The 19,404-nt window shown below is 46.9% G+C and overlaps 1 protein-coding gene across 1 annotated transcript in view; it reads left to right on the forward strand.

The window, feature by feature from the left end:
• plch2a (phospholipase C, eta 2a) overlaps window positions 1-19,404 on the forward strand; it is a 31,238-nt gene that overhangs the window by 8,361 nt on the left and 3,473 nt on the right. The window contains exons 4-21 of the mRNA XM_062459682.1: window positions 534-663; window positions 3,288-3,458; window positions 5,164-5,257; window positions 5,690-5,893; window positions 5,994-6,114; window positions 7,152-7,323; window positions 8,832-8,939; window positions 10,009-10,164; window positions 11,337-11,435; window positions 11,555-11,652; window positions 11,766-11,854; window positions 12,090-12,275; window positions 12,407-12,514; window positions 12,651-12,775; window positions 12,888-12,972; window positions 13,745-13,891; window positions 14,021-14,100; window positions 17,117-17,489. Coding sequence (XP_062315666.1) covers window positions 534-663; window positions 3,288-3,458; window positions 5,164-5,257; window positions 5,690-5,893; window positions 5,994-6,114; window positions 7,152-7,323; window positions 8,832-8,939; window positions 10,009-10,164; window positions 11,337-11,435; window positions 11,555-11,652; window positions 11,766-11,854; window positions 12,090-12,275; window positions 12,407-12,514; window positions 12,651-12,775; window positions 12,888-12,972; window positions 13,745-13,891; window positions 14,021-14,100; window positions 17,117-17,489 — 2,546 coding nt within the window. The remainder of the gene's footprint in view (window positions 1-533; window positions 664-3,287; window positions 3,459-5,163; window positions 5,258-5,689; window positions 5,894-5,993; window positions 6,115-7,151; window positions 7,324-8,831; window positions 8,940-10,008; window positions 10,165-11,336; window positions 11,436-11,554; window positions 11,653-11,765; window positions 11,855-12,089; window positions 12,276-12,406; window positions 12,515-12,650; window positions 12,776-12,887; window positions 12,973-13,744; window positions 13,892-14,020; window positions 14,101-17,116; window positions 17,490-19,404) is intronic.

Below are 19,404 nucleotides of genomic sequence, written 5' to 3' on the forward strand. Positions count from 1 at the left end.
ACATCTTGAGTCACATGGTCACAAACACAGGCAGACGCATCCATCTAATATTAGACTCTGCCAGGAAGCTGGGGCTGTGCTAAACATCAATGGATATTGTGATGTTTCCAAGGGAATCCCATTGTCTTAAAAGAAGGCTGCAGTGTTTAATTGTGCTTAATTTACAATTTATGCTGTATGATGGTTGACACCCATATCTGTATCCATCTGGATTCCCTGAGACCGTGGGATGACTATTCATTGAAGCTCCATTGTATGAATAGACCTACACACAACCAACATACAGGGATGCTGAAAGAGCAGCTCTGATGTAGAAAGTGTGACAGCTCCATTTGGGCGTGAACACGATCAGGTCTTAGCGCAGGGCATGAGCCAAACCTCCCATGCGGGGGGGGGAGAGGAGGGGGGGAACCAGGAAGAACCATCGACGGTGTGGACAGTCAGTGGTGCACGGGCGGCCTCCCCTGCCTCCCCTGCCTCCCCTGCCTCCCCTCCACGTCTCCTATTGGTCCTTAGCGTGCGTGCGGCGCCACGTGGCTGAAGCAGACGTTCACGGAGGCGGATAAGAACGGCGACGGCAGCCTGAGCATCAGCGAGGTGCTGCAGCTCCTCCACAAGCTCAACGTCAACCTGCCCCGGCAGAGGGTCAAGCAGATGTTCAAGGTACGCAGGTCCCCACACCCTCCGGCGCTCCACATGGACGACGTTCCTACATGGGGGAATGTTGACGCCAGGGAATGTTGCTGCGGTGTCGTTTCTCTTAAAGGAGGAGTGGACGCTCGTACACACTCAGCGTGCCCCCTTACACACACACACACACACACACACACACACACTTCTACATACACTCTCAATGAATGACGTGATGATGAAGGCTGCTGGTGGCGTTGAGTGAGGGAAGGCGAGACGGGTGTGAAAGATGAGAGAGAGAGGAGGAGGGAGGTGGGGAAGGGCAAAGGGAAGGGAGAGTGTTATCAGTGACAGCAGGGCTTCTTAGTGGCCTTTTACCACGGAGTGAGTGAGTGTGTGTGTGTGTGTCTGTACATGTACAGTACAGTTGGCGTGGTAGGGGAACTCTATGTGTTTGTGACTGTTGGCTGTAAGATGAAGGGGTGAAATGTTTCATTTAGGATATAATTCTTTTGTATGCAAATAAGGCCTGGAAAAAGTATTAACATTGCTGACTACCTTAGCTACATATGTTTGTTAGTTGCTGTAAGAACCAATTCAGCCACAACAAATTGTGATTCGGCTATTCTCATTCGGCTATTCTCACCAAAAGTATTAATTAAATTTTTCATGACTTTCATAACTTAATTCCCTGAATCACTAAAACTTCTGAGAACAAAATACTGAATATTTACAAGACCTTGACCTCTTCTAAAGCTGATTTGAAGTCAGTACTAGAGGAATGTGTCATGACTAATTGGGTTCAACAAAGAATGTTAATTTTGGTTTTCTACCATCGGTTTTGAATGGTTCTCAGGTGACTTGGTGCATGCAGAGGGCCCTGTTAATGCTGGTGCAGGAGTATGTTAGCTCTGCTAGCTTCTCCTCAGACCTTCAGTAAGCTTGGCATCCTGTGGAGGGGGTCACCCATATGGTGCTGCAGGGCCACAGATGGCCTCTGGTGCAATACACTGGAAACACACCAGAGACCAATTTGATTGTGTGTATGTGTGTGTTTACATGGTTGGTGGTAAACTGCTTAAACACTCATGTTGGACTTGTGTTGGACTTGGGATGCTTCCCAGTGGGAGAACATTATCAAGTGTCAACATTAGGGGACCTGCCTCTTATGTACACTACGTGGATAGAACAGAGCAGTGGACTCTCATTCATGTTTTGTGTTGTTGATATTCATGACTTAATATCATTTGTTGGGCCACATTAGATCCTGGTGTTTCACTCAGAAGGTAGTAAGCTGAAGAAACGGGTTTCCAGTTCCTTATAAAACACCCTTGAACTGGAACCTTTCAATGGCTATGTAGCCAAGTGTAACACAGGAACCCAAAGCAATGTGGTCTCGGGTCCCTCAGAGATAGACTTTCCTTCAGAGAGCTTGCTCGGGGCTTGAGAGGCAAGGTAAGTATGCGTTAGCAGTGCATCGGATGCTGCACTCTTTTTCCGGTCCGTTGACTGTACTAGCCAGAGGTCTGTCCCGAGCTTACCAAGGGCCTCTCAAGAAGAACTGCTCAATGATTTATCTAGCTAAAAAGTGCCAGAGACCGGAAGGAGAGGCAACGGAGGAGCAAAGTCAGGAATTCATTCATATTAACCACACAGCTAAAACAGAGCACCGTGTGCACATGTCTCCAGGGCCTGGACTCCTCACATAATAAATACAGTAGGGAGGGAATGATTCATATTAGAATAGATTCATATTTTCGTTTGGTTTCCGAAAGCGGCGTCTCTCTGGGCTGTCTTCCGCTCCACGTTAGCATCCATATCCTCTGTAACGTGGGCCTGTTCCCCGTTTGGTCGAGACAAACTGTAAGCAAGAGACGACTGTGGTTATTTGAACGTCCTAGTGCGGTACATACGATTTTTATATCTTTCGACATTGTCGTCTGGTACAGTTTTGTTCAGTGGAAGTTCTGTCAAAGCTTTTGGGAAAAGTGAGTCATATCGTTCGGCCGTAAGTGTCTGTGTTTGTCACTTGTATCACGACGTCCTTCATGCACTACAGTATAGTCATACTGAGGAACAAGTGTCATTTCCACTGCGCCAGAGCCATGATCAGTCCCGGGTGATGAAGAGTGTGTCTTGCCTCTGTGTGAATTGGTGTGAGTATACATGCGTCAGCCTTGTTCAGGATCTGGCACGGCGTGAGAACTGGCAGGTTAACTGTCTGTGCGTGAGAGATTGTTTGTGAGCGCCACACATGCATGCGTGTGTTCCGCTCCGGGGCCGACCTCCCACCCTCACCCACGTCATCCCTCTGCAGTCTGCTGCCGCTGCAAGCGAGGCCTGACATATGGAGCTGCTCGTAGAGCAGACAGCCATCTATGACCCACTGAGGGCTACAGTATTTACCGCTGCCCTGCTGATCAGCTCGGCGAATCTCTCTTGTTTACAAATAAATTAATAATATTAAATACAACTTTCAATATTGGCCTATATTACCTTGTAATTAAAGTCTCTATTTTTGTTTGCTTTTTGGCCTGTTTAAACTAACTGCCACCTTAAGCGTAGTGCATGAGTCATGAATATAGTTCTGGTGCTGCTCCTTAGATATTGTGTCCCTTTTGTGCTATGAGGTGAGCTGTCCTTGTTGGTTCTTCCAGGAGGCAGACACCGATGACAACCAGGGCACGCTGGACTTTGAGGAGTTCTGCTCCTTCTACAAGATGATGTCCACACGGAGGGACCTGTACCTGCTCATGCTCACCTACAGCAACCACAAAGACCACCTGGACACCTCCGACCTGGCCCGCTTCCTGGAGCTGGAGCAGAAGGTACGCATGCACACCGTCACACACACACACACACACACACACAACAATGACACACCTGCATACGTTGTACATGTACAAACCACATGGCCTCCCTATGCACTGTTGCAGCATGTCTTCTCAGTGACAACTTTCTTCTCATTTAATTATTCTCCCAGCCACCTGTCTGTGGCCATCAGAAAGCCTAGCAGGTTACTGTGCATTTCTTGAGTTGCAGTAAAAAGCTTATAGCACCTTACAGTGCTGTTACAATATCCTCTTGACTTGTGAATGAAAATCATTCTTCACAGGACTGATTCACAGCCCTTCACAGGACTGATTCGCCTTTCGTAAGACCCTCCATTCACTGAACTACAATCTTGTTATAATGCGTTGTAACAGATAATGCCCCAGTCATCAAACCCTTGAGCTCCACTGCTGAATATTGAACGCTAAGCAAATCAATACCCCTGTTTTGGCAAGTTCCTGAAGTTTTTTGCTGACTCCAGACCCAGTATACTCTAGTACCCAAATTAAAATGAATCTCCCAGAAGGAGTGTTTCGTTAGGCATTGCACATGGTGTCAGACAGGCCTCTAATAGATTGACCGTGGGTGCCTTAAGGAAAGCTTAATAGCCGTGGATAAATGCAGACACAGGGGCCCCAACGTGGCTTGTCAAATTAGCACCACCACTTCAAATGAATTTCTAACCACTTTGGAATAAAATGTGGGCGCTGGTCTAATGGTTTACTGTAAGAACACCAAAGTAATGAAAGCCTCGGCTTCTTTAAAAAAATACTGGAATGCACTTTGCACTGAAATATACGTAACTGAAACGAAAAGTTCTCTGTTTTGGAGACAGTTACTGTCAGCCTGTTTCAGAGGGTGTATTTTCTCTAATTGTTGTAAGCGTTTCATCGGCAATGCAAAATTGATACTAACTCCCACATCGTGGTGTTTGCAAGGTGATGCCAAGAGGCCGCTGAGTTGACTGCTGCTATCATAAGGCTCAGTGTCTCTTACCATCACTTTACTGCCTTTTCAAGTTAGGATCGTTCGGGTCTACTTAACCTTAACCAAAAATAACTTTTATTTGCTCAGACCATGATAATAAAAATGTCTCAACTCAAGCAGAACATTATGTACTCTTAGCAATATTTAACCCCTACCACTAAAAGGCTAAGCCTATGATAAGGTACCACAATTGGGGCAAGACGGACGTCGTAAAGTAGTGGAAAGTCCGGCCAGCTTCTGAAAGTGACCAGGGGAAAGTGTCATAAAAGAGAGTAGAATTAGTATTTTGCCAGCTTTTTGTGTCCAAAACACTGTCTCCACCCATTAAGTACACCAAGCTACTTAGCTAAAGCCTAGCTGTCTCCCAGGGCTAAGCCTTCACATAGTGAGCCAGTATGGGTCCAGTACTGGGAAACCTGCCCCCCTACCCTCTCCTCCCCACCAAAACAGCATCCACTGACGATGATTGACATAGATGGGAATCTGATCGACCAATGATCCGGTTTAAAAAGCCAGCTGTCCAGGAGACAAGCGGATTCCAGTGCAGGGATGGGAACAGAACTAGCCTGTGAGGAAGCTCCCTAATTGGTTTAGGGCTGCTTGAACTGCGCCAAACAACTCGGTGTAGTTGTTTTTTCTTGGGGGGGATTAATCTCATGGGGAATGTACTGTATGTTTTTGTAATTGATCTCTTGTGTTTTCTGTCATTCCTAGATGAACAAGGTGACCAAAGACCATTGTCTTGAGATTGTGAACAAATTTGAGCCTTGCTCTGAGAACCAGAAACAGGGGGTTCTGGGTATTGATGGTAAGCACTCTTTTTGGACCTTAACTATGTTCTTTATTGGTCACAACTATTGCAGGGATCAGGAAAAGATCTTACCTAGTTTATCTTTGTATAATGTAATTTATAGATAACATAATAGATTTTTGGCTGATGCCCTGAACCATGTATTGCACTCTGCTGAATACAATATCTGGTCATGGATATTATCTAAACTCATTCAACTTCTTAAGGCATTCTGTGTCTCTTTTACAACAGTTTTTCTATTCAACATCAAATCTCTTTCTACTTTTAAAATGGCTACTACAGTATACATGGTGTTGGCCATATTTATCTCTGTATGAAGTTAACCCCTATTTCATGCAATTGCAGTGATGCTATGGTTCACAATATCACTGCTAAACTTTTAACTTGTGAAAGTGAAAGATTGAGGCTAGAGTCTGTCTCCTTCCTCAGGTTTCACCAACTACATGCGCAGTCCTGCCGGGGACATCTTCAACCCGGATCACTACGAGGTGAACCAGGACATGACTCAGCCTCTGTGTAGCTACTTCATCGCTTCCTCCCACAACACCTACCTGATGGGAGACCAGCTCATGTCCCAGTCCAGGGTGGACATGTACGCCTGGGTGCTGCAGGCCGGCTGCCGCTGCGTGGAAGGTCTGGCACTGCGCACGCACACACACACACACACACACACACACACAGAGAGCTTCATCTCATGGTGCTCCTGTCTGCCTGCCTCATTCCCCCTCCACAGTGGACTGCTGGGATGGACAGGATGGAGAGCCAATTGTTCACCACGGCTACACCCTCACTTCCAAGATTCTGTTTAAGGATGTCATCGAGACCATCAACAAATACGCCTTCGTGAAAAACGAGTAAGTGGATAGAAAAGAATCATCACATTTTCCCCAAACCGCATTCTACTCCAGCTTCAAGGTTTATAGATTCCAACTCGTCTACGGAAAAAGGACAGGGAAAGAAAGAAAAATCACAGAAGGTGCTTTTATGACATATTGCAAATTAGGTTGAGGTGCCCTGTCATTTTGTATTATGGTCCTCTTAAAAGAAGACGGAATCATTTTAAACCCATGAGATCAGAGAGAATGAGGCTTGGGATTCTATTTCATCCTGGTTGGTGTTTTAATGGTCATGAGTTTTATGGGAATAATCATGTGAATGCTACTGGTGCATCATAGCAGCCCTCCCAATATCCTAGATGTGGAAAGCCTCCGTATATCATCAAAATGTTTAACATTTGCAGAGGGTGCTTTTCCAACAAATGTTTTTTGTATTTCTGCCATAAAAGCCCAATAGATCATAGTCCCCTTAACGGTCTCAAGACTTTTTGGGACTATTTCTACTTTATTTATTTAGCAATGTATTCAACTAGACATTAGATTCCCTGTTTTAAGTGTGGTGGATATCCTACTGGATGCCACTTATGAGTCACCATCATCCATACTTTTGCAAGTGGGTCATACAGTGTGATTTTCAGTCGTGTGTATCAGTGTGACATACGTCATGGGGACACATTCTTTATAAGCCTGTTTCAGAATGTGGTTTGTGTGGAAGTAGATGTAAAGAAACGTCCTCTCTCTGACCTGGGAGGTGGAAGGTTCACTGGACTGTTTTCACATGACCTACACAACATTTTCAAAAAGGCCTTCCATTGGGTTGGAGGTAACATGATTGGAATGTCTGTTGATCAGCAACCCTTTGTTTGAGGCTTCACCGTCTCCAGTCCATAGAACACTGGAGCAGAGAAAGAGGAACTGTTGTTTTTCCAAAGGATTTTTATTCTGAAATTAAAACTTTGCTTCATTCTGTGTCCTTCCACTCACTATTTGCTACCTTCCAGTAAGCAGACCTTGTGTTTCTGACGGTTGGGATGGTCTGTGCTGTGTATCCACAGGTTCCCAGTCATCCTCTCCATAGAGAACCACTGCAGTGTTCCACAGCAGAAGAAGATGGCCCAGTGCCTGGTGGAGGTTCTGGGGGACAAGCTGGACCTCTCCAGCATCAAGGCAGACGAGTCCGGCCACCTGCCTTCCCCCCACACACTCAGGGGCAAGATCCTGGTGAAGGTAATGAGCATGGCTTCCTGTTTGTCTGGATGATTTTGAAAACCGGCCCACACAAAATTCTGGAAATTGGGGATGCCATTATTTTCAGACATTGGGTTTTGAACCTAAATGGTTTGTGACAAAGTGTTTCATCCGGTGACAGACACTATGCTCCTCTGATGTAGTTGCACACAGAGGTAGGGTGTAGAGTAGAATGTGATGAGGGGGGCTTCCTGAACTGTTGAAGTGGAGATGGTTCTAATTCCAGTCTGGAGTGTGTGCAGCTCCTATTGATGACTTGACTCTGGGCCACTGGCTGTTTTGGACTAATTGGTCCACATCAGGCAGCTACAGCAGCACGGGTCAGTGAACACTGCACTGCATGACAGTGGGACCCACAAGCTACTTTATTCATTCTCTCCAAAGTTGCTGATATACTGTAGTTTAATAGTTAGCAAATATTTTTCAGACTTAAGTGCTCTTTGTCCTGGACTTAGTGGCATCTATGAACCAGAACCCAGGGGCTGTTTTGATTTATCATTGTTTTTATTTGTTTATACACCAGTTGATTTAGTTATAGAGAGGATGCCATGCTAGGATCTGGTCCTCGTATGAGTGTGTGTGTGTGTCCACAGTTCACATGCTATCTGTTGGAGCCTCTTGTGTGGTGCACAACACAGCATCTTCCATATCCCCACGGCAACACTTACAAAACCTTTCTACAACTCTGAACGCTGCCTGATCGACCTGCACCAGAACCATGTGTCCCATGCCGGGACTTTTCTGTGGCTGTTGCCGTCAGCCAATCACCGCCAGCAGCATGGGGCTTCACTCTCCCCGTCACTACAATTGACGATGAATGCGGAGAATCAAACTCACCTCCTCTCTTGTTATATCCGGGGGAAATCTACGGCTGTGGCGGCGAGCACCATGGCCCCATCCTTTACCTCCGCATCGATCCCTGGATTTCTGCACCCTTTCATTCATCATTGTTACATCTTTTAAAGTGCCTCCATAACCATCCCTCATGCCCTTTTTAAAGCCGTCCACTTACCTGCCGATGAGTGTATCTCTAGTGTAGCCTTCCTCTGTCATCCTTCAGATTGCCTTTGGCGCACAGAAGTCCCTGGTGCCTGGTTATTCTACAGTCAGGGCCTCTCCATTTACTTATGGAGAAACCAGGGGCAAATCAGGCATTCTGATACCATGGGGCCAAACAGTCCTTGAATCGCAGGATGTTTACAAGACCAGACATACACCAGAGACCACAAATAGGATTAGTAAATTCACCACAAACACATTACTGTGGGACCTATCTACTGGCTTTCCGACACAGAAAGGCAGTACAGTGTATCCATACATATTTAAGTATGTTGATACGGCAACTGCAATATTGGGGGGCGTTTTCCATTTGATTCCGTCTGAACCAGGCTGTCCGCTGGCTTCCACTGTTCTGCCCCGGTGCTGACATCTCGTTATTGCCGTTGACTCCGGTGGGGAGGAGGTTAACAGCTCTGTGTCTCACCCAGGGGAAGAAGCTCCCTTCCAACATCGACGAGGACGCCGAGGAGGGCGACGTGTCGGACGAGGACAGCGCGGACGAGATGGAGGACGACTGTAAACTGATGAATGGAGATGTAGGACTTTCTTCATCCTTTCCCTCCTTTGTCTCGTCATACGCACCTCTATTCTAATCTATGCTGTTGTAATCCATTTGATATATTGTTGGATGTATGTTTGATTGGAGATGCACTACAATATGCCATGGGTGTGTTTGTGTGTGTGTGTGTGTGTGTGTGTCCGTGTTTGTGCTGTATGCGTGTGACAGCCAGTGAATGCATAAGAGACTGTCTTAGATGAACGATGTCTCAAGTATGAGTGTATCTCCATCCTTCAGGGGCCTCCCTGCTGTCTCTCTCTCCTTTCTGCTGTGAAGCCCTGTTTCCTCCGTTTACCTCACATCAATCTTCTTTCCCCTGTCTCTCTATCCCTCACCCTCTCTCCTTGCCTTGCCTTCTCCTGCCTTCTCCTCCTTTCAATGTTTCTTGCTCATTCCAAAGTGGAAGGTACTGTACAACACGGTATTCTGTCACGCACTGTGTGTTTTAAATGGACGCCTTGTCTCTTGAACATGAACTCCGGCCAGGACCTTTGGTGGAAGGTCATGCCTAAGTCTAAGACTCAGCAGTATACTAACAAGATGTGTTACAGAAGATGTTCTAGTTTTTTCTAACCTTAGCTGTCACATTAATGCAGCCTGACATTAGTCCTACTCTTATGTCATGATGTTGCATGCGTGAGCGTCGAACAGCCATCTGAGTTTGTTTATGGATGAACGGCTCCATCTAGTGGTCAGAGACGAGCAACGATGGAAGACCATTGTTCTATCAAACTCATGCTCATGCATAATCAATGGATGAATCATTCATGAGGTGTAATGCATAGACATACATCTGATTTTCTCCATGCTGTCTGTGCTGTAAGTCCTGCTGGATAATAGGATATTGCATGGCCTTTTTGTTCTGGTCACTGAGGCCATAATTGGACAACGTTCTTGTTTTTCTTTTCTGCTGAGATGTTATTTTGAGCTTGTTGTCTTACTCCCATAGATAGTTGACCTGCTTCTGTCACACTGTGCACTTATGTGTGTTATTTCCCCTCTCTCTCTCCCTGTACACCCGTTGTTCCTCTGTGGAATCCTCCAAGACATCTGTCAACAGGAAGCAGGTGGAGAACCTGGCCAAAAAGAAGCTGGACAACCTGATGAAGGAGTCTAAGATCCGAGACAGGGAAGACCCTGACAGCTTCACCATAGCTGCCCTGCCCCCCTCAGGGAAGGCCCCTGAGAAGGGATCCCTGAAGGTAAAGCCATGGCTAAACCCACTGAGACTGCACTCTCATTCAGTAGTATAGCCAGCAAGTCTACAATACGTGCCCATCAGACTACAATACACGCTCCAGAACAATAAATGCCCACTACTTAGATGCCATTGATCGGTTTTCATGCCATGGCCACATGTGTTAGCCCAATCGGTATTTAATAGTTAAGAGTTATCTGAAAGACGTTTCATATTGGCAAATGTATTGTGGTGGAATTTTATCATTAAAAGTGAGGTCAGAAGAATTTGTCTTTATCTGTTTATTCTTGCAGCAAGGAGGAGGAGTACCTTTTGGTACTGTAAAACATAGAAGGGCTCTCTGATCTTATCTGAGCACTCTTTTAAACAGTAGTTCCAGACAGTTACATAATCAGTTCAATTGTTTGTCTATCAAAAGAGGAACTCCACAATATGCAAGGAAGCAAAAAGGAAACAGAAGAAAACAGCTGCAGAACTTAATACAGATGTTCAACACTAGAGACAGAGCTGAAGACAAGAAAAAGGAACTTCCCTGGGGGGAACATTTCTTAGACGTTAGGTCAGTAAGCGGAAACTTAAGCAATACTGTCTTAGGCTTGTTTGTGCGATAGACGAATGCGGGGTAGGGGGGCTAGTTTGTGCAATAGACTAATGCGTAGACTCTGCAGAGAAGGGAGACTGGCGTTTTGGAATGGAAGGGAGAAAACAGGACAGAGTAACAGGGCGGATATCACTATAAAAAGCGTGTTTTGACGATGACGATGATAAAGCAGCAGGCATGTGTTGCTTAGGCGGCCGCCTTAACTGAAAAGTGCTGCTGGAAACCCTGCATGATATATAGAGGTCAGGGCTGGTTAGTTAGTTCACCCGTCTTACCTCTCAGTTATTAATAACCGCTGCTCTATATCCATCAACGGCGCTGGTTGTCACCCAGAATGCATTGTGTATACTAATGACGTTTTTCCTTTCACCGTCCACTAATCACTTTCTCTACAAATACTATTACGAGGCTAATTAGTCTGTCAGCAATGACAACATAAATCAAATAAACATCATCACAGCTGACTTTTTGTCTCTTGTGTGTGTACATTTTGTCATGTAAAACATGTTCTGAGAGAAATGTGTATCCCTATGCCAGGACAGGAAGTTCTGAGTTGTGATGTGATTGCTCTGCAGGACAAAGGTGAAGACGGCACCGACACAGGAGACGAGGCCAACCCCAGCACCAACAAGCGCCTGGGCAGGTCCTTCATGGGCAGCTTCTCCAAACGCAAGGTCAGCTCCTAGTGCCCCTCTGCCCACACGCTGCCCATCCCTCCCTTCTCCCTTGCTCTCCCTTCGTTTTCTCACTGCCATTGGCCAAGGCATGACTGCTGCTGTCTGACCCCCTGCAGAAAAAGACCAAGCTCAAGAAGACGTCCAGCTTTGAGGACACCGACACAGACCAGGAGAGCACCAGCAGTGCTTCCAAAGCCCCTCTCCACCACAGCAGGTACCCCAGCAGCTACTGAGCCATCACCGTCCCCACAGACAGCCTGTCTGGCCCAGCCTGTCTGGCCCAGCCTAATGTGTGTTCTCACCCCTCTCATCTGGTTGGTCCTGCAGGAAGAAAAAGACCATGAAGCTGTCCAGAGCCCTCTCAGACCTGGTGAAGTACACCAAGTCAGTGGGGGTTTGTGACATCAAGACACAAGGTGAGCATGTCTCTCTTGCTTGCCCCCCCCGTCTCAGTTTCTCTTTCTGCTCCCCTCCCCCACATACAGTTCCTTATTGGCCCATAGGGACTTTCCTTCCTCCCAGCATCACCAGAAAGTCCTTATGACGATGTTCAGATGTTGGCCTCTTCATTCCTCACAGAGTGCATAGTTCTGTAGCTCTTATTTTAGAGGATTGAAGACATTTTGTTCTTGAACATGTACTCATGAACAGCAGCCAGCTGCAGTTGGCAGGTGTCGTCCCTCAGCGAGACCAAGGCCCACCAGATCATGCAGCAGAAACCGGCTGGCTTCACCCACTTCAACCAGCGCCAGCTCTCCCGAATCTACCCCTCCTCCTACCGTGTGGACTCATCCAACTTCAACCCCCAGCCCTTCTGGAACGCCGGGTGCCACCTGGGTAAGGGATTCACACGGCCAGCCACGAAGGGAGGGTGACCACCCACCTGACTGTCCTCATCAGAGATGATCCTCGGGTGGGTGAGAAAGTAAACAGAGGTGTACACTTCTGACAGCCTTTCTCTCTCTCAGTTGCGTTGAACTACCAGTCTGAGGGGCGCGTTCTCCAGCTGAACCGAGCCAAGTTCTACAGCAACGGGAACTGTGGCTACATGCTCAAGCCTGCGTGCATGTGTGAAGGTGAGCCGCCTCAGACTTGCGCTACTGATTCCATTAGCCTAGCTGGAAGTGCGGGCAGCCAGACATCTTTGTTATTCTGACTACTCCTACAGCGATGCTACTTTAAGCCTTCCTGGTCCTGTGTTTACCCCCATAGGTGCCTTTAACCCTATGATGGAGGACCCACTACCAGGCCAGATGAAGAAACAGCTGGTGCTGAAGATCATCAGTGGGCAGCAGTTGCCCAAACCCAAAGACTCCATGATGGGAGACAGGGGAGAGGTAACACAAACACTCTCACACACACACAAAGTTCTGCACACTAAAGGGTTGACCTCTACCAGAGTCCTGCGGGGGTGTTAAATGCAGATGTTGCTGTCTTTTCTTCTCTCAGATCATCGACCCCTTTGTTGAGGTGGAGATCATTGGTCTGCCAGTGGACTGCTGCAAGGAGCAGACGAGGGTGGTGGACGACAATGGTAAGCAAAGCTGATGCAGTATAATATGAATGTGGGCCCTGCAACGTTATGAACTGGTTGGTCATCCGGGGAAGAGTACAAGTTCAAATCAGCCCTATACTGTATGTCGCTTTGGATAAAAGTGCCTGCTACATGAATACATTATCTTGATTTTTTGTATTAGTTACTGGGTGACTGCTTGGTATTTTGCCCTTGTGGTGTGCTGTTCTGTGTGATATGGACATGAGGATCCATGAGTTGTATGTGGCTAGGCAAGGATACATGTGCTTTGTATATGTGTGTGTGTGTGTGTGATGTATTATGAATGAGCATGGCACCACAGTTGTGCGTGGAATAGTCTTGTCTCTGGAAGCCCATGCAGGCGTACACACACACACACACGCACAGTCTGAATTATTCATGTCTGCTGAGCCAGCTGTCTCACTCACCTCTCCCTCCCTCTCTGTTTATCCTCTCTTGCTTTCTGCTCTCCCTATCTGCCTCTTCCCCACCTCTCACTCTCCTTCTTTACCTCCCCGCTTTCTCTCTGCTTTACTCTGTCCAACTCCAACTTCCATTTTCCCTGTCCCATCTCCTCCTCTCTCCCCCTTCTCTCTCCGACCCCCCCTCCCATAACCTTCTCTCCCCCGTCTCTATTTGAGTCATCTTCTCACCTCCCTGGCTTTCCTCTGCCCCTTCCTTTTTCTGCCTCCACCCTTTACCCCCCCGGTCCTTTTTTGGTTCTTTCCCTCCCTGCCTGCCCTACCACCCCTATTCCTCCTCCTCCGTCCAGGGTTTAACCCTATGTGGGAGGAGACGCTGGTCTTCACCCTCCACATGGCAGAGCTGGCCCTGGTCCGCTTTCTTGTGTGGGACCACGACCCCATTGGCCAGGACTTCATCGGCCAGCGCACCCTTGCCTTCAACAGCATGTTACCAGGTAGTGGAATGAGCCGGACCCTTCCTAGTCTTCGCGCGTGTCTCAGTGTTGGTTTCTCGAAACGCGGTCTCGTTCCAGTGATGATTTATGACGCCGTGTTTTTGTGGTTGTTTTTTATTATTATTAAAGGTTACCGCCATGTATATCTGGAAGGTATGGAGGAGGCTTCCGTCTTTGTTCACGTAGCTGTGAATGACATCACGGGTAAGGTAGGTACTCAAAAAGGAGGAGCACGCATAGCGCCGGGGCTGCCAGGTGTATGGGTACCCCTGTTTTTTTATGTGTTATCTGCAATAATTCTCAATGGATAAGATACATACCATTAAAAAGTCTATTACGTTCAAATGACTTCATCCAGTTTGAACACGTTCTTAGAAATTAAGATTTAATCTCTACCCGCGAGGGAAGCTGACACATTAAGTGTCGACATATAAATGGAGACGTGAGAGCTGAAGCAGTTCACATTCGACAGAATGATTGAAAAATCAATAAGGTCTATTAGTCTTCCTTGAATCCGTGAATCATTCAACAAGAAGACTCCATAATTGTGATCATTAATCTGTAGTAGGTAGACAGCAAGTGTAGCCCTGCCTGTTGTCCCATCTGTGTTTCCTCTGTGTTGGGACTGCTGGAATTTAAAATATCCAGTAAACTCTTTTTCACATTGCCTTGTTATTTATTTGTCCCTATACAGCCATTAATACCTAAACCGTAGCATTGAGGTCAGGGTCATGTCCTGAATTGTTGTGATACAGGATAAACATCTGGACCCATCTGGACACATGGCAATTAAACTATTTACACCTCAAACTCTATTATTTCAGTTTATCTCAATGCATATTTTATATAAAAGCCATTTTACGCCAGACCACCATACTGTAAATATCGACTATTATTCATCTCTGGTCTTCTCTAAATATTTGTGTCTTTGTTGTCAGTGACTTTGCTATTTCTGCATTTTCTGTTCTCTCCCTTTCTCTCTCTTCCTAACTCTCTTTCTCTCTCTCACCCTTTTGCTTACTCTCCCTCTCCCTCCCTCCCTGTTTATTTGTGATTTCAGTGGACCCCTCTTTGTCCAAACGCTGCAGTTAGTGGCAGGAAATTATTAGGAGCCCTGAAGGTGCCACTCAGAACTCAGGTGTAGTGAGACCCAATCAGCATCTTGCATGTGCCCAACTCTTCTTCCCGCCCCCACACCAGTGACTCCACCTCCCCTCCTCGAGCCAATCGCAAACATTCAGAAAGGCCAACTCATGTCCCACATGAGTTGCAAACATGACTGTGAACAGCTTTACTCGCCCGCATTGTCATTGACCGAAAGTAGATCCAATGTCACTAACCTGTATCTGGAGTTGTGGGAAATAAGAGAGAGAAAGAGGCAGAGATAGAAAACTACAAGAGAAAGACGGGAGTGAGAGTAGAAAGTGATGCTGGCTAAAGACTCATCTATTCCCATCCTCGGGAGTGAGACAGTCATTGTGGTGCACTGCAGGGGTATTCAGTTCCAGAGTGTTGGAGGACTATCGTATCTGTTTCCTTTCTTGTTACTGTTCATGATATTTCGTTTGCGTCTGCAAAACTGTTGTAGATAATTGATTTCTGTCATTGTCATCATTTAAATGGCTTTCTACAGTACAGTCAGGAACTTCTTTAGTGTGAAGCACTAAGTGCAAACAGTACGTTTTGTCCCAGAATGTACAGTATTTGTCTTGTTTTCTAACTATTCATGTTAGATGTTAAGACATGCAGTGTTTTCTCCTTGGCTAAAGCTGGCGTGGCCGATTCTCTTCCTATGAGTTTTTACTCATAGCTGTACAGCTTACAGCTATTTATGTTCCTGGTAGAGTATCATATCTGTCAGTCAGTCAGTACTGTTTGTTCCACCACATGGACCTTCCACATGGTTTCTGACATGATATTGGGTCACTGTACATCATGTGCTGAAGCAAGGCAAGTGTTAAATATCCATAGACAGTTCGCCTATGGCACAGGTTGATGTCTCTCCTTAGAGAGATTTGATCTTGCAATAACCCGGTGGGAAAGGTTAAGTAAATGGTATTATCCCCCTGTGGTACTATCCCCCATCCCAGAAACACAGTTATTTAGATCAAGCTACGGACATCAAAACAGAATACTTACTGGTAGTGATCAGGTTGTGTATTGGTGGGAGAAGTGCAACAGATTTCCCACTGTCACTCGTATGAGTGACTGTGAAGTTAAGTCTCATCATTCTTTTTGTCACCTTATCTCTGTGTCAGTGTTCCTTGCCATCCTCACGTCCATTGTGACCTTTCACCCTCCACACCAAGTCCTATATTCTGGATGGACACAGGCCGCACCCTCTCACTGTGCTGTGGTTTCACAATTAGGAATCATGTGTTATTCATAGTTTGTGAACAGTACACTTCCGTTTTATTCCATCTCAGTGATTGAAAGCTGTCCTTGACAATTCACAATTGTCCTTGACAATCATGGAAATTTAATTAGACGTATAATAATTTTTGCTACTTTTAACTAAGTCACACAGTTGCATAGCAAATTAACAAATAGTTTTAGATGGTCTGAAGAGTTTGTCTATTTTACGATGAACGACTCGATGACCTAACCCTCAGCAGATGCAGTGAAGGAGCATGTGCTAGCAGCAGCGCATGGATTGCTAACCTCTGCAAGAGTAATTTCACAGAATCATACTTAACCAATTTTTTCCAGCTGTTTTTATTAAGGGTTTCCATTGGGAATCTATCAATTATTATGACAGGTGACATTCTATCAAAGAAACACTGATAGAATATGATGTCATCTAACCTTTTGGTATTTAAAACAAAATAGTATGATTACTGGTCATACCATACCTCTTTCTTGTAAGTCGCTTTGGATAAAAGTGTCTGCTAAATGACTAAATGTACCACCTTTCTGGCTGAATATTGCATGGACAGATATTTTCAATGGGGTATGTAGTTTGTATTGCATCCGGTATCTGTCCTGAATATCGAAGCATGTCTTTGATTAATAATCAAGTACCCTCCCTCATTTGTCATTTTACTAATACAGTGATGCAGTAGTGACAACCAAGTCACTCCTGGTCATACTCGGCTTAAGACTCTGTATTGTATCTCAGTATTTCTTTACTGGGTAATTTAAATAGCAATAGCATAAACAGTTAGGGTTTATCTGTGTGTGTTGTACCAGTTTAATATGCGTGTTTTACTCTCTGTCTCTTTGCAGGCCAAGGTGGTCAGCGGCATAAAAGGGCTGTTTCACAGAAACCCAAAGCAGTCTTCCCTAGACAGCCATGCTGTTGCACAGCACAGCCGTAAGCACCCATTTGGTGTCCACCTCCTTCGCCGCACAGCCAGCGCCCCCACCAAGGGACAGCCCAAGGTCAAGAAGGGCTTCCCGGAGATCGCCATCGACACCAAAGACTACAGTTCAGAGGGCGCCAGCGAGGACCGGGAGTCCGAGGAGCGGGACGCCACCTTCTCCCAGCCCCCGCCGCCCAATCACAGCGACGCGTCCAGCACAGCGCGCGGCCAGCACCAAGGCCCGGGCCCCTGGGACCACAGCACCAATGGGGCCTTCCACCCTGAGGAGGGCAAAGGTAAGATCCCCCCACGCTTCCTGCGAGGCGCCATGAGTGAGCCACTAAAACGGGCAAACCGCCTGCGATTCCAGGACCCCCTGGACGAGAAGCCTGGGGTGTTTGCCCGTGTGGCCATCAATAGCACAGGCAGGATGGGGGTCTCTTCCAACTGCATCAAGTGTGTGATCGGGTCTAAGGAGAGCCCTGAGGTGGAGAGGAGGTCCCGGGCGGAAGAAAGGCAAGCAGACAGACTGGGGGGTAAGGAGAAGCAAGAGAGAACTTCCCGCTCCCCCACAGCTTTAAGGCAGGTTCAGCCTGAGCCTCTGCCCAAGCCTCAGACCATGGCTGCCCAGCCAGAGCTTGAATCCCTGCCTCAGACCAAGTCCCAAGCAGATGCCCAGCCCCTAATCAAGCCCCAGGCTTTGATCCGGCCTATCCCATTCCCCAGATCCAAAGCCAAAGCCAGGCAAACTCTTGACACCCAGCCTAGCCGGCCCCGCCCCGACCCTAATGTGAGGAGCGCCCGCTCCTGCAGTATGCCCCGCCGCCATAATAATTCCTCTGTCTCCCCGGCAACAACCCTCTTGCCTGAGTGTAGGAGCAGCCTGCGTTGGCAGCGCCCGCCACCACCAAACTATGGCACGGCCTGTGGCCTCAGCACGGTGGCCAACCCCTTCACCAGGGGCACCGCGGGGGGCACAGCGGGGGGCACCGCGGGGGGCGAGCTGTCGCTGAGCGACGCCAGCAGCTGTGACAGCCTGGGCAGCCTTAGCAGCCTGGAGCTGCCACCTGCTCTGCCGTCCCGCGCCGTCCTCGATAGCCGCAAGCGCGCCGTAGGCACCCTGCAGCGGGAGATGAACGCCCTCTTTGCCCTGAAAATGGACGAACTGCGCAGCAAATCCCCCATGTTCTTTGCTGGTAAGGTAGAACGGGTGTCGACTCCTTAGCCAAGTCCACCCCGTCTGTGTTTCCCTGCTGTGTCATAGTGGGCCAGTAGCAGGGCCTAGCAGTGAAGACCTTTATCCCCCACGTCCTCAGAGCACACCCCTGGTATTAGCTTCCTGACTGTTGACCTGTGATGTCCTCCTTGCCCCTTCCACAATTTTAGTTTCTTGCTAGTTCTTTAACCTAATCTAGACCCTAGTTCCCTCCAAACACCAATCAAATCTTACCCTAGTAGAATACAATTCCTAGTTGCTAACAACTAGACACGCGATAGTGTCACTACTCATTGAAAAAGTAACAGTGCTTACAGAAGCATTAATAATTAGCTGGTATGTAATAAGTGTGTTTGCTTATTTGTCCTTCTGACATACCTGACCCACCTGACAGATGACAAAACTGGTAAGTAAAGAGAAAGAAGCAGCAATAGGGTGTAATTAGTCAAGTTATGCAACAATGAATTCACAGGGTTATTACTGTGCATATATTACTAACCACAGCTACCAGCCCACATCCTGGAGGAACCGAACACACATTCGTGGAGAAGCCAACTTGGGGACACCAGTTTAATAGTCCCTTAACTTTTCCCACACAATGTTGTGTAACAATGTATTTACAGTACAGGCGATGTGGGAAGAGTTATATAGTTATATTTATGCTTGTCATCAGCTGCATGCAGCTGTCATAGGTTCTCTGCTCCCAGAAATTTTACTTTTGAAGCTGTACTATGGCCCTCGTCAGTGGTCACTTCACAAACTAATGACTAGTTCATTGTTTACTCTCTCTATCTCTCTGCTAACACTAGGTGTGATATAACGTTTTTCCTTTAGAATTTGAATGTTGAATTTTCTTTCCTTTGTGTGCTTCCAGTTTCTCTGACATCTAATTTTGTATGTCTTCCAGCTTTAGTGCTCTTCTCTCCTCTCTCTCTAATCCCTCCCTGTTTGTGCTAAAGTCCTTTTTCCTTCTGTCCCCCTTGCACGCTCTCTCT

The sequence above is a fragment of the Osmerus eperlanus genome, chromosome 4, assembly GCF_963692335.1.
Source record: "Osmerus eperlanus chromosome 4, fOsmEpe2.1, whole genome shotgun sequence".
Taxonomy (NCBI): domain Eukaryota; kingdom Metazoa; phylum Chordata; class Actinopteri; order Osmeriformes; family Osmeridae; genus Osmerus; species Osmerus eperlanus.